Source organism: Onychostoma macrolepis, chromosome 09 (genome assembly GCF_012432095.1).
Source record: "Onychostoma macrolepis isolate SWU-2019 chromosome 09, ASM1243209v1, whole genome shotgun sequence".
In the NCBI taxonomy this organism is placed as follows: domain Eukaryota; kingdom Metazoa; phylum Chordata; class Actinopteri; order Cypriniformes; family Cyprinidae; genus Onychostoma; species Onychostoma macrolepis.
Window position 1 is genome coordinate 10,042,843 of NC_081163.1, and position 15,812 is coordinate 10,058,654.

A 15,812-nucleotide genomic window follows, 5' to 3' on the forward strand; every position below is an offset into this window, starting at 1 on the left:
AGCAGTAATTCAGTTGCAAGGCTTCTATACACAAGCAAATGTCTAAGACTACATTGGAAAAATGAAATGAAAAAAATAATTTCAAAAGTTGCAAAGAAAAGCACTTATAGAAATAATTGTAATTTTAATATTTAATAGCTAATTTAATGTTTAATTTAAATTTTTAGGTGACACTTAAAAAGTAAATTTGTGATTTTGATCATGTTTTTATTCAAACATTGTTACATTGAATGAGAAAAGCTCATAAAATAGAGGAATTTAACTAGCACTTTCCCACTGTACAGTATAGCGCTCTCGTTTTGTCAAACCCAGCTGCATCTGATTGGCTCATTCCTGCACTGATGACATCAACACACACGGTTCATTGTTTTAACGCCAGCTGCCTTTCAACATACAGCTCTGCTTTAGCACAAGAACGCGAGATGGGGAAAAGGAAAGTTATATAATGACCAGGCCACAGTTCTGTGATTAATGTGCTGCTGTGAGGCCTGCGCGTGTGTGTGTGCGCACACATTTGCTTCATGGCATATTTGATAAATTGATATCACTTTCTTTTGCTCTCATGGGAGAGCTGGAACAAAATACCATTAACTGCTCAGAGCAAATGCGTTTGCTGTTTCAGATCTGCCATTATGTTACACACAGTCCTGGCAGGGCAGAGAAGCCGAAGCTAGAAATCATTTGTCTCGGCTTCAGACGTCACAACCACAAACGGTTCACGGACTACTTGATGCATATTGAAAACAACTAGGGCAAAATCTTCTCACAAGCTTCAGTCTGATTGGCTCTCTTTAGATGCTTGCAGACAGGGCACACACATTTATGTCCCCTGGGATATGAAGTCTTGTTTAGAGGTTCTTCATTGAGCACTTCTAATGTTGATTTTTGGCCAGAATGAGTTGTAATGTGGACCAGGCTTTATATGAAGACTATTTGATTTCTCTCTTACATACACAGTTCTGTCCTGTCCTAATAGTGTGTTATAGAACAAGAGTGTATGCTGCTTGTTTGGACAGACTATCAGAGTAAAGGCTGCAGGGAGTAATCCTGATAAAACACAATGCTATCCTTGGAGACCAAACAAGCTCAGGGGAGAGGTGAATATCTCTAGTGTGGACTAGGTGAGAAGCGAGAGGCGAGTGGTAGCCAACATTCACAACGACATGTGGAGTCAGATAAAGATGATGTCTTATAATAATATTATTATTAGTATTATTAAATATGTACTGCTAGCTAGTGTGCTGTCACAAAAGATTGCCAACATACATTATCAATTCAAAAGTCTCTTATATTGGCCAAGGCTGCATTGATTTGATCAAAAATACATTAATATTGTGAAATATTATTGCAATTTAAAATAACTGTTTTTCTGTTTTGATACATTTTAAAATGTAATTAATTCTGTGATAGCAAAGCTGAATTTTCAGCAGCCATAACTTAAATCTGCAGTGTCATACGATCCTTCAGAAGTTATTCTAATATGCTGATTTGGTACTTAAGAATCATTCCTAATTATTATCGATGTCGAAATCAGTTGTGTTGCCTAATATTTTTTGTGGGAACAGTGATACCTTTTTCAGAATTTTTGACAAATATAAGGTTCAAAAGAACAGCATTTATTTGAAATAGAAATTTGAAATGGCTTTACTTTCTCTTTTAATCAGTATAATCCATCCTTACTGAATAAAAGTATTAATTTATAAAAATAAAAAAAACTCACTGACATCACACTTTCAAATGGTTGTATATTATTTATATCTTTTAAAAAATTATATATAGAGAGAGAGAGAGAGAGAGAGAGAGAGAGTTTATATTACATTATTAAATTATTTATGTATTTTTTTTCTTCTGTCTAATATAATACAATTCCACATAAGTGGGATGGGTGGGTTATGTCTTATCATGTCTAGGACATCAGAATCACCACCAGACCTTCAAAAATCCCAGTTTAAGCTCTCTGTAATGTGTATTCTAAGTGTTCCTCTCCAGACTCTCTCTTGCACATTTGGAAAAGACATGGCAGGTTACATAAAACAAGATGTCAGACATCCTGTCCTCCTTCCCCTGCAATATACGGCAGTGCCACGCTACGTGCTGACAGCAATGCAGCATCAACATAATTGCCTGCTCATTGTCAGTGCGAGAGAAGCTCCCTCACGCATGTGGGATCTATACACTCGCACAGGCTTCAGAGGGTGATGGTATGCACTCGGCTATGGTCTCCGTGGCTCATAAGCTTTGTATTGTGACTGCAGATCAATATCGAATTAACGGGAGAGATTCTCATCTCGCCCAGAGATAATCTAGCAGTCTATCGCTCGTCATGCCTGGGCAATGCTTCACTGTCCTCGCCTGATTGTGTGGGATTTCATTTCCATTCTACAAACTTACAGTTCTAAATTTATACAGAGGGGAAGACCAAACACAAACACCTTGTTTGAAGGCACTAAACCCTTCCTTACTGGGCTATACACACAGGAAGCAACTGGACAAGCACAACAGAATCGAATAAAACGGAAGGGTCCCAAGATGCATTTTAAGCCCAGGCTTATTGCCAGTCTGCCGTAATTAAGATATTAAATGTGCTGTAAGTGGTTTGTTTTATTGAATAAAAAAAAATGTTCTACAACCTGTCAGATATCACTGAAATAAGTGCCTTGAGAAATTATTATTCTGTAAAGCGCAAAATAAATAAATAAAATTGGACTAGTCTGCACTTTTCTAGCCAATCAGAAACATTCTGTGCCTGCATAAAAATGTAGTTATTTTGCATTTAATGTGATATTTAAAAATGCAATGTCGGATCCAACTTTGAGATGTAAAATGCCAAAGATGCCCATCTAATGTGTGTTTATCTAGACAAATAAAGATTAAAAAAAACAAAAATAAAAATAGCACAGTTGGAACATAAGCACATTCTGTGTGTATACTGTACAGCTTACATCTTTTTTTTTTTTTCTCTCTGTAAAACTAAAATCAAGACTTTATACTTGGGGCCTGGGGCATTTTATGTCCCATCCTTCTGACTCTATATATACATGATGTTTGGAATAAGGATAAAGAGGTGCAGAGACAATTAGAAAGTAAGATTGGCAGTCTGAAGAGTTGGATCTTAATGAAAGGCCTATAATAGGACAGCATGAGCTGTGTATTGTATGCAGTCAGTGCTGATTTAGTGCTGCCTTCTTCCATGCTAACTGAATTAGGCCTTTCATTAATGCTAAGGGGACACTTTCAGATAGAGATTCAAACTGAAAGCTCAAAGTGCAGCCCAGAGAAGGCTGATGCAAGATGACAGCAGTTGGGAAGGCTTTTTGCAGACACATCCAACCAAATATCTCCTTTCTGTCTGAGAGGAAGGCTTTGTTCAGGTTCCTGCTCATTTATGGGATATTGGCAATTCTCAGCCTCCTTTTCTGATGGCTTTCTCTACTGATCTGTTCTGCTATTTTGTTCACCTATAGTATGTGTCAGTGGCTCTCAACTATACAGACAAGTCTGTTGAGTTTTTCTGAAAATGTTCAATTTAGTAAATAATTAATAAATAAGTAAATACACTGGTCAAAAAATTTGAATGATATTTGTTTTTTGAAAGATGTCTCACCAAAACTGCATTTATTTGATCTAAAATACAGTAAAAATTGTAATATTGTGAAATATTAATACAACTTAAGTACCAGTTTTCTATTTGAATATTTATTATAATAATGAACCCTTTGATGCACATGCTATGAAAACCCCTTCTAATGCACAACATGGGTCTAAAATGACCCGTATTCATTTCCTGTGTTTTATCTTTTGAAATCAGTTTATTTCAGCATTTAATATTCCATGATCTATAAATTCCATGATCTATGAATATTCAAAATATTTAGTTAATTATTTATAATATAAATATTAATTTAGTTATATTATTTAAATTAATATTTAGTTTTTTCCCTAGGGTTTGTGTTACTACATCAACTATGTAATCAGGGTATTGTTCAATGAAGTTGGTGTAGGCCAGGGGTGGTCAGCATCTGTTCTGGAGAGCCACAGCCCTGCAGAGTTTTGCTTCAACCTTGATAAAAACTCACCTGCCTCTAGCTTTCCAGTAACCCTTAGACCTAGATTAGCTTGTTCAGGTGTGTTTGATTAGGGTTGGAGCTGAAGTCTGCAGGACTGTGGCTCTCCAGGACCAACATTGGCTGCCCCTGGTGTAGGCATTGAGGGTGGTAACATCCAGCACATTGCATCATAGCACCATGGGCCACCTCCGTGTTCTCTGTTTACATGAGTAGGTGCAAACCATTTTTACTCAATCTATTGGACTGGGTCTGAGTTTCCTCTTCAGAGGACTCATCAGATAAGTCCACAAGGTCATCACAGAGTCTTCTTCATCTAGGAGATCTGGATTTACATCCACAACTCCAGATTTAGACATATAGTCTAGGTCAGTGGTTTTCAAACTTTTTTCAGAGCGACCCTATTTTTTCTTTTTAAATTGATGCGACCCATATACAGTATATTCTTTCTAATATATATATATATATATATATATATATATATATATATATATATATATATATATATATATATATATATTAGAAAAGAAAGAAGAAAGGGAGGAAAGACAACTGCGCTTACAGACGCAATATGCGGACGTCCCTTCCGAAAGTTTGTTGCAAGTAAGCCACATTGGTCCTCTTAGCAACATGAAAAACTAAACTTTTATTCGAATTCTGAATGGCGAATAGACTATATACAGCAAAGAAAGCGCGCAAAGTGTGCTTCCTTAAAAAGCTGTCACTCATTTCAGTTTATCGCAAACTCTAATTCCGCTATAATCAATGAATCTGTCAACACAGCACAATTAATCTCTTATTTACATCACCTACATTTTGTTCATTATAATCAGAGGATTCGCGTCGCGAGCTTCCATAACTCTGGACTGAACAATAACACTCGCGTTCTGAACGGTGAGTGGATTCTGACTCACTAAAGCTCCTCTGATTGGCCACTGCATTATAGAAATCAACAGATATGTCTCTGATTTGCTACAATGTAAAACACTGCAAAAACAGAGCGCAAACACAAATACACATTTGATTCTGACCTGAGGTGGCTGCCGGTTACTTTCGTTTTGTTGTTTATGTTATTTAGTCGCTTCTTTCCTGAGTCTTGAACTTGGTTACATACGTTTTCCTTAAATCATGCTGGCGACCCATTTTTTAAGTCTGGTGACCCACCTGAGGGTCGCGACCCAGGGTTTGAAAACCACTGGTCTAGGTCATCAGCATCAGATATTTCAGACTCTGAATCAGGACTAAGAATTGTCTGATCTCCCTCATCATGTAGCATCTCTACAAACATGTCAGCCGTTAATCTAGCATGTCTGGGTCAGCCATACTAACACTCTAGATAACGAGTGCACAACAAGCAGTTGATCATGTATTTCCTAATTATATATTGTCGCTGTCAGACAGAAACCTTGTATGTCCAAAACCATTACTTTTCAGAAACACTGACAGACATAAAGGGTGACCATTAGCACTTATTTATGACAAAAAATAAAAATGATGAAATATGGAGATGCAATGTTTCTGCCTGACAGCAATGATATATACTTGTATATAATATATTATTTTGACTATTATTTTGTTGACCTAGCTAACATTAGTTAGCTAAAATAGAATACAGGTGCATCTCAATGAATTAGAATATCGTGGAAAAGTTCATTTATTTCAGTAATTCAACTCAAATTGTAAAACTCGTGTATTAAATAAATTCAATGCACACAGACTGAAGTAGTTTAAGTCTTTGGTTCTTTTAATTGTGATGATTTTGGCTCACATTTAACAAAAACCCACCAATTCACTATCTCAACAAATTAGAATATGGTGACATGCCAATCAGCTAATCAACTCAAAACACCTGTAAAGGTTTCCTGAGCCTTCAAAATGGTCTCTTAGTTTGGTTCACTAGGCTACACAATCATGGGGAAGACTGCTGATCTGACAGCTGTCCAGAAGACAATCATTGACACCCTTCACAAGGAGGGTTAGCCACAAACATTCATTACCAAAGAAGCTGGCTGTTCACAGAGTGCTGTATCCAAGCATGTTAACAGAAAGTTGAGTGGAAGGAAAAAGTGTGGAAGAAAAAGATGCACAACCAACCGAGAGAACCGCAGCCTTATGAGGATTGTCAAGCAAAATCGATTCAAGAATTTGGGTGAACTTCACAAGGAATGGACTGAGGCTGGGGTCAAGGCATCAAGAGCACCACACACAGACGCGCCAAGGTATTTGGCTACAGTTGTCGTATTCCTCTTATTAAGCCACTCCTGAACCACAGACAACGTCAGAGGCGTCTTACCTGGGCTAAGGAGAAGAAGAACTGGACTGTTGCCCAGTGGTCCAAAGTCCTCTTTTCAGATGAGAGCAAGTTTTGTATTTCATTTGGAAACCAAGGTCCTAGAGTCTGGAGGAAGGGTAGAGAAGTTCATAGCCCAAGTTGCTTGAAGTCCATTGTTAAGTTTTCACAGTGTGTGATGATTTGGGGTGCAATGTCATCTGCTGGTGTTGGTCCATTGTGTTTTTTGAAAACCAAAGTCACTGCACCCGTTTACCAAGAAATTTTGGAGCACTTCATGCTTCCTTCTGCTGACCAGTTTTTTAAAGATGCTGATTTCATTTTCCAGCAGGATTTGGCTCATGCCCACACTGCCAAAAGCACCAAAAGTTGGTTAAATGACCATGGTGTGCTTGACTGGCCAGCAAACTCACCAGACCTGAACCCCATAGAAAATCTATGGGGTATTGTCAAGAGGAAAATGAGAAACAAGAGACCAAAAAATGCAGATGAGCTGAAGGCTACTGTCAAAGAAACCTGGGCTTCCATACCACCTCAGCAGTGCCACAAACTGATCACCTCCATGCCACGCCGAATTGAGGCAGTAATTAAATCAAAAGGAGCCCCTACCGAGTATTGAGTACATATACAGTAAATGAACATACTTTCCAGAAGGCCGACAATTCACTAAAAATGTTTTTTTTATTGGTCTTATGAAGTATTCTAATTTGTTGAGATAGTGAATTGGTGGGTTTTTGTTAAATGTGAGCCAAAATCATCACAATTAAAAGAACCAAAGACTTAAACTACTTCAGTCTGTGTGCATTGAATTTATTTAATACACAAGTTTCACTATTTGAGTTGAATTACTGAAATAAATGAACTTTTCCATGACATTCTAATTTATTGAGATGCACCTGTATGTCAAAAACAAGCTAGATAGTATTGGACATTTCAAGGTCAAGGTAACCTTAGCTTAACATTCAAATATTATATCCAGTTATCTTCCACAGTATATCAAATATTTTCTGTGGCAATAAATTATAAAATAAGAATAAATGCATCAATTATACAAAAGCAGCCATGTTGAGTTGTGAAATGTGGGGCAGGTGAATAGTTTTCTGCAGTAAATATGTTCCTACTTGAAAAAAATAGCAAATAATCAAAGGTTCCTCTATGGGTTTTTTTTTAATATAAAGTGAAGAGAGGAAAAATAAACATCATTTTAGACCCATGTAGTGCATCAAAGGGTTAAAATGATTTCTGAAGGATCATGTGATACTGAAGACTGGAATAATGGCTGCTAAAAATTCACCCTTGTCATCACACAAACACATTTTATAATATATTAAAACTAGTGCTGTCAAGCGATTAATCGCGATTAATCAAATCCAAAATAAAAGTTTTGTTTACATACATATATATATATATATATATATATATATATATATATATATATATATATATATATATGTGTGTACTGTGTATATTTATTATGTATGTGTGTATATATATATATATATTAAATATGTATGTGTGTGTATATATATATATATATATATATATATATATATATATATATATATATATATATAGTAAAATATTTACATGTTTATATATTCATATACTTATATTTTATATTATAAATAAATATATTTAATATATAAACAACATAGTTTCTTAAATATATACATGCATGTGTTTGTATTTATATATACATAATAAATATACACAGTATACACACATATATTGTGTAAATAGAAACTTTTATTTTGGATGTGGTTAATCGCGATTAATCGTTTGACAGCACTAATTAAAATACTGTTCTTTTAAATTGCAATAATTTTACTGTTTTCACTGGATATTATACCTTTGAGAGCATAAGATATTTCTTTCAAAAACATTAAACTTTTGACTGGTAGTGTAAATAATTACATAAATAAATTCATGTTTTTGTATTTATTTATACATTCCCATGTTTAATTTTAAGGAAGTCTGATGTTAAAACATCTTGGTCATGACGCAGAATCAGTTAAGAAGCACTGGTTTATGGTGTTATGGGACCAATTACCTAGTACTTTATTGTTATTGCATGTGGCTAATGTTTGTTTTCTCCCATGTGTTTCCCTCAGGACTCCCCTCATTGCGGCTGGGGTTATTGGAGGATTGTTTGTGGTGATCATCGTGGGCCTGAGTGTTGCCATATCAGTGAGGAGGAAAAGCATCAAGAAGAAGAGAGCCTTGAGACGCTTCTTGGAGACTGAGGTTAGACAGTCCATCTTCTTTTCCTGTTTTTTTTACTATTTTTTTGTTCAAGCTTGGATTCAGAAAACAGACAGAAAACATCCTAAACACTGTTCTCTCAGACAATTCCATGGGGCCTGAAAACCCGAAGGAACTTGAGAGCAAATCAGAAACAGAACAAGAAACCAGAGAAGCAATTATGACCCATGGCACTCTGTATGTCTCTTGAGATGGTTCCTTGAGAGGAAGTACCCACCAGCAAGAGGAGGTCATTTCCTGATTAAATTTAGTGTTTCATAAGTTGAAAAAGGAACCTATGCTGGTCTAGTCATTGTATTTTGCTTGCTTTACACAAGGCATTTTATGAGCCTCACTCCACCTTTCCAGATCATATTTAGACCAGTTTTTTATTTCTGTATACCACACATGAGGTTAACAGGGAAAGAAAAAACACATTACAGTAGGATTTAGTGTACTACTATATGATGCAGTTGGTTTCATGAATATGGTACACTTTGTTTTAAAGCTGTAAAGGCACCACTTGTTTTTGGTTAAAAGACCTATATAACAAGTTTGATAAACCTCTTACAAAATCTGTGGATTGATATTCAGCTATTTGCATTTAATTATCAAAAGCTTAATATTTATATTTTAATATAATTTTAATTGACAAAAGAGCAAAATTGACAAATCAAGGTATTAAACTGTATTTTAATGTCTCAACTTTTTTATGAAACTTTTTTTATAAAATGAATAGAAAGTAAAATAGAAAACAGTTCATATATTTAGTTTGACCTCCCGAGGTTGTTGCCCTCATTTTATGAAGGTTAACTACTTCCTTTAAATGTCCTTTTGTTGAAGAAAAAAAACTCAATTGTCTTTCAGGCCCTTATTTGTAACCTATTCATGGAAAATGCCAGTTAATTAAGATTCAATAACCGAGCATACTGCAGCTTAATAAAAGTTATATGGACAGTTAAAACTACCTCACTCAGTATGCTTTTGATTATTATGAACCTCATGAACATTCAACCTGAATTTATTCCAGTGCTGAGGATAATAGCCTTTCTTTGGACCTTTTTAAAAGTAATTGTATGTGTTAATTTAATAAACATTAATGAAAAATTGTGTCCTTGCTAATGTGCTGATGGCTTCACTTATGGCCTTTTTTCCCTCTTAATGCTGACTGTCTTTCCTTTTCGTTTACTCTTTATCTTTCTATCCATCCTCCTAATATTGTAGTTTATTTTTCATATTGGGATAATAGCATCTCTTTGGACCTTTTTAAAGTGATTGTGTATGTTAATTAAATAAACATTAATGAAAAATCGTGTCCTTGATAGTGTGATGATGGCCTCACTTGCGGCTTATTTTTTTCCTCTTAATGCTTACTGTCTTTTCGTTAACTCATTCTCTTTCTATCCATCCCCCTGATATCTTAGTTTATTTTTCATATCACAGTGTGGGTGGAGGGTTCATAAGAGTGCAGGTTGCGCAAGGATCCCGCGTTCCTGTGCCCGAAGGTTCTGACCCCTCCTCTTCATGCATGCATATATCCGTATGGCCTCAGGCTTTGAATGGAGAGTATAACGCTCTCCTCAGACACTCTAAAGTATAATCTGGAGCAGACCCACGCATGCCACATAAGGAAGCACGTGTGTGTGTGTGTGTGTGTGTGTGTGTGTGTGTGTGTGTGTGTGTGTGTGTGTGTGTGTGTGCGTGTTCGTGTGCGAAAATGGACATCATGTATGCCAGTAACCCATTTGGTCTTGAATATTCCCAAATCTCCATTTTCACCAGAATAGGGTGTTCCCATTACTATAAATTCATATTGCGTTGGAGCACTACAATGCCACCAAGATTTCAGGACAACGGATAGTTCCTGATCTGTGTTTCAGCACCGCCAGCAGCGGACAGCTCCCCAGATCACAGCTCGTCCTCCCCTGGCTCTCCTCCGCCTTCTGTGTCCAGGCTCCTGATTTACAATCCCATTTAAATGAAGAAGCGCTATTGTTTTTTAATCAGGCGGCTGTGATGAGCCGGGGGACACCGCAAAGGGTCGATAGAACGGCTGATTTACGCATTCTCTCTATCTCTCATTCTCTCTTGCGCTTCCCAATCTCTCTCCTACACACTCTCTCCGTTCATATTTTTATCAGGTTAACCTTCTCTCTTTCTGTCTTTCTTTCCTGTATCTTCTCTCTTTGCTTTTTCCTCTTATCTCTGTCCCCCTCTCTCTCGTCGCATTTCAATAGTTCCTTTATCGCCAGGGGTTTTTATGCATTGATTGAACTCCCAAACTCTGATATGCGCTACATAATGACACAGAAAGACTAAATAAATTACAGGGAATTCATACACTATGGTCTGTGCTCTTCAATTTATTTGAGTTAGGGCCAAACGTTCATTGATTGCCCAGATTGATTGTAGCATCTCTGATGGCATCTCCCTACCTTTGCTTTTTGTGTCTCAGTTGGTGGAGCCTCTGACGCCCAGCGGTGCGGCCCCGAACCAAGCCCAATTGCGCATTCTGAAAGAGACTGAGCTGAAACGGGTGAAGATCCTGGGAGCTGGGGCATTCGGCACCGTTTACAAGGTAATGACATCAAAGTGGATATAGAGGGAACTTCATATTTGTGCAGACCATATATTTTGCTAAGGACAGCATGGTTACAGTTGCTCGTGTATTTGTTGGGGTTTATAAAAATTCTTAACACTAGTTGTTGAATTTTTGCACACATGGACATGAAACATTATCATTCAAAAGTTTGGTTTCAGTAAGATTTATTTATTTGTTTATTGGTTGGAAATGAATATTTTTTTCAAATTTTCAAACATGAAAAAAATGAGCATTTTTAATTGTAATAATATTTCACAATACTGCTGTATCTAACAAATAAATGTCAGTGTTATTTTAGTATCTCTGAGATACAGTTGTAGTTTGTTTTATAAATTTTTATACATGTCTGTGTATAGTTTATTTTTCTTTTCTTTTTTTAACTTTTAGTTGTTTTAGTACATCAAGTTAAACTAAATTAAAATGAGAAATTGTGCTTTGGCAACTAGCTGAAATAATGTTGTTGTTAATTAATAAAAATAATAATTTTTATTTTTTAGTTACCCTGATAAATAATAACCCTGATAAATGCAGCCTTGGTTAGCATTAGAGACTTCTTTCAAAAACATTAAAAACAATTTTACCAACCCAAAACATTTGATCTGTAGTGCACTTCAAATCAAAAACAAATGGAAAAAATCAAACAGACTTACTTTGAAGGAGATATTTGAAGGTAGGCTTTTTTAAACCACTAACAGCCAACCATCCAAATCACCCTAACAGCCACCAAGAACACCTTAGCAATGTATTAGGAACACGACAGAAAACCTTTGATGAGTTTTGCATGAGTTTTGCACTAACATTCACATTTTCTTCAGTAAAAAATAAAAAGTAAATTTCCACCCAATTCCCTCTAAGAAATATATATTTTTGTGATTTCAGGGCATCTGGGTACCTGAGGGCGAGACTGTGAAGATTCCCGTTGCCATAAAGATCTTGAACGAGGCGACGGGCCCCAAAGCCAATGTAGAGTTCATGGATGTGAGTGTCACTCTGTTGCAAGGCTTGCAGCTGTAGTTTGTGTAATTCCACTAAGCGAATATTCAGCTCTTTAGTAGTTCAAAAGGAAAAATGCATGTAAACCTCAAATTGGCCCGTCCTCTTAGATGATGCAAGTACTATGAAACACTTACCAAAGGCCTTTCACACCCATGATGAGTGCAATCTAAAACAGGTTATTTCTGCGAGCATGTTCACGTTTGCTCACTTGCGTGTAGATGCGGCTCCGTTTTGATCTGAGCTCCACATGTATTTGTCTTGAGTGAGATATCTGTGCAGATGTACATGTGTTAGAGTGGTCTCTCCATGACTCCCCCATGTAAGGTATTTCCCACAATTCATCAGTGTTAATGGGCATTCCACTTTCAGAAAATTCTTAGGGGTTTGCAGATGAACAGATCCACTCATACTGCGCTCAAACCACAGAAGCACATGAAGGCGGATCAGACATGTAGATGCTGACCCCCGCTGTTGATTGGGTGAGCAGTGTGCGTGTACGCAATCATCTCAGCAGCTGGAGAATAGCACGAGCTTGAATGCTCATTATATAACTGTCAAGTGTGTAATTTTATGTAGTGCTCAGATAATGGGTTTGTGTGTGTGTGTGTTTGCGAATATTGGATGTGTGTTACACACTGTTTTAGTTTTTAAAATGTTCAAACAAACGTAAGAGGATCCCTCCAAGGCCTGAAATCATATTAATGGCAGAGGCATCTTTTATTGCAATAATATAACCTTATGGCCCAAGGTTTGGATATTATTTCTGAATTATCCCCTTAGCTGTTTGTGGAAATTATATGTATTTTTTAGGTTCTGTATTTTCTTAGTCCCTGATACTTTTATACCCTGTGCCATCTTTTGTTTGGACCACAGGTTGAAAATGTTGGATATAAACTGGAATTAGGATCGTAAATGTGCTCTCGTTTAGTGAAATGCTTCACACACATTTCAAATTTTTTACTAGACTGCTTGATCATATTGTACTGAAAGCAACTGAAATAGACCTATGACTCTTTCAGAATAGATGGTCATTTCAGCATGTAAGTGTGCAGTGTTAGTGATTTATGAGTAATAAGACTGCCTTGTAGATCCTCCAGCTTATGCAAGTGTCGTGAAACAAAGCGAATAAATCCTACACTCATTTCGCAGACTGTAACTATGGGGCTGTTTCACAGATGAATCTCAGTGGGATGTCATGGCTGTGTATGTGTTTTTACATGCATGACAAAAAGTGTTTCAGAACCAATCTGTGATAAATCGTCTGCACTGAATCTGTTTGTAAATGTAAGATGTGTGCATTTTTGAAAATTGAAATTTAAACTTCCTGTCATTTGGTAAATATAAGGCACTTAAATTAAAGGAGTCCTACTATGCTCTTTTACAAAGTCTTGATTTTGTTTTGGGGGTGTACTAGAACATGCTCTCATGCTTGGTGGTTCGAAAATCGCATTATTTTTCACATAATTTACATTATTACAATACCTTTCTCCCCAGCCTGGCACAAACGGCTCAATTAGTTCTGGGTTTGATGAAGGCCCACCTTCCGAAAAACGAAATGTGTTGTGATTGGTTAGCTGTCCCAGTGCGTTGTGATTGGCGAACATCTTAGACGGTGTTTCAGTACTGCCCCACCCCTTGCCAAAACAGCAAGTTCGTCAATATTGCCATATCAATTCAGACCCCGAGAATATTGAACAAGAGGATCGCGCAGAACCTTTGCACGCACGGATATTGCAAGACATATTAAAGTGGTAACGTTATTGTTGTTGTTTTTTTGTTTTTTTTACTAAATCACATTTTAGATAGGATGTCAACAACAGCTTAAAAATAACTGCATTTACTATGTACAGATAAGTGCAATGGTAATATGTATTATGTTTATTGTTCTTTAATTCTAACGTTATAACATGAATTGCAGTGAAACTGTTATACGGTTGAATTTATTTATACCATAGTCCCACAGAGTTGCACTATTTGTGGCGGCATATATATGCAAATTAATTCTCTGCCAGCGGGAGACGCTGTTGGAGTAGAGAGCGAGGTTTCCCCGGTAACGCTGTACACAAAGCAGAGCTCCGCTCACAAACGCTGCTTTATCAGACATTTCATACAAGATGAAATGAAAATGACATCCAAAATTTTCTGATGACAGTCTCAATCAAGTGTTCTCGCCACCTGCCAACCATTCGAATTTCCGTAGGCGGGATTTATTTTAATGATATTCTAATGGACCACTTTGTGATATCACAAATACAGGAAAACAACTTTGTAGTCCAAACGAGCTGTTCGTTGTAGTTCTTGAAAAGGGAAATATCTCCCTATGGAGTGGACTTTGAGATTTGCAACTTTGTAGTTCTTTTTATGCCCAAACATACTGTCACGGTGCACACAGCAGGGAGGAACGACGAACACGCAGACGAGGAGTAACTTCAAAATAATAGTCTTTAATGAAGACATCAGGACAGGGCAAGACAAGGCAAGGTTCACACAGACAGGAACACCGGGGGATTAACGAGTAGACCAGACGAAAACTAACTAAACAGGCAGGAACTAAATACACATGACAATTACTGATAATAACTAAAACACAGCTGGACAAGACTTAACTAATGATAACACTTAACAAGGACAGGAACAAGACCAAATATGGACACAAGAGGCGGGAACACATGACACACACGACAGAGGACTGACACATACACACTACACACTGACTAAAATTCAAAAAGTGAAAAAGCATAATAGGACCCCTTTAATACTTTTATTCAACAAGGATGCATCAAATTGACCAAAAGTGACAGCAAAGACAAAAGATTACTGTTTAAAATAAATGCTGTTGTTTTGATTCAATTTATCAAAGAATCCTGGAAAAAAACGCATCATGGTTTCCACAAGAATTTTAAACAGCGCAACTGTTTTCAACATTGATAATATTAAAGGGTGGATAGTTCACCCAAAAATAAAAATTTTGTCATTAATTACTCACCCTCGTGTCTTTCCAAACCCGTAAGACCTTTGATCATCTTCGAAACACAAATTAAGATGTTTTTGATGAAATCCGAGAGCTTTCTGACCCTGCATAGACAGCAATGAAACTGACATGTTCGTTTAATTTCGATCGATAATTTTGACCCATTCAATGTATTGTTGGCTATTGCTACAAATATACCCGTGCTGCTTATGACTGGTTTTGTGGTCAAGGGTCATATATATATATATTATTCATTAAGATAACTAGCTCATTGAATGTGTTTACTTGAAAGAAGAACACAGTTTAAAATGTTTTATTTACATCCTGCGCAATCGATTGTTTCCTGTACTCTGAGTTCCTGTTTTGTTCCCTCCAGGAGGCTTTGATCATGGCCAGCATGGAGCATCCTCACCTGGTGCGGTTACTGGGTGTGTGTCTGAGCCCCACCATTCAGCTGGTTACTCAGCTCATGCCCCACGGCTGTCTGCTGGACTACGTGCATGAGCACAAAGACAACATTGGCTCCCAATTACTGCTCAACTGGTGTGTTCAGATTGCCAAGGTAAGACTTAACTATTGAACTCAGCATTACTCATGGAGACCACACTTACAGGATGTATCTAATCTGTTTGTGGCCTTTGATATGGC

The 15,812-nt window shown here is 36.9% G+C and overlaps 1 protein-coding gene across 5 annotated transcripts in view; it reads left to right on the forward strand.

Moving 5' to 3' along the window:
- Positions 1–15,812, forward strand: part of LOC131547520 (receptor tyrosine-protein kinase erbB-4-like) — a 345,752-nt gene that overhangs the window by 283,587 nt on the left and 46,353 nt on the right. For 4 of the 5 annotated variants that reach the window (XM_058788156.1, XM_058788155.1, XM_058788152.1 and 1 more), the window contains 4 exons: positions 8,466–8,598; positions 11,051–11,173; positions 12,077–12,175; positions 15,541–15,726. In XM_058788156.1, coding sequence (XP_058644139.1) covers positions 8,466–8,598; positions 11,051–11,173; positions 12,077–12,175; positions 15,541–15,726 — 541 coding nt within the window. The remainder of the gene's footprint in view (positions 1–8,465; positions 8,599–11,050; positions 11,174–12,076; positions 12,176–15,540; positions 15,727–15,812) is intronic. The other variant, XM_058788153.1, reaches the window with a different exon arrangement.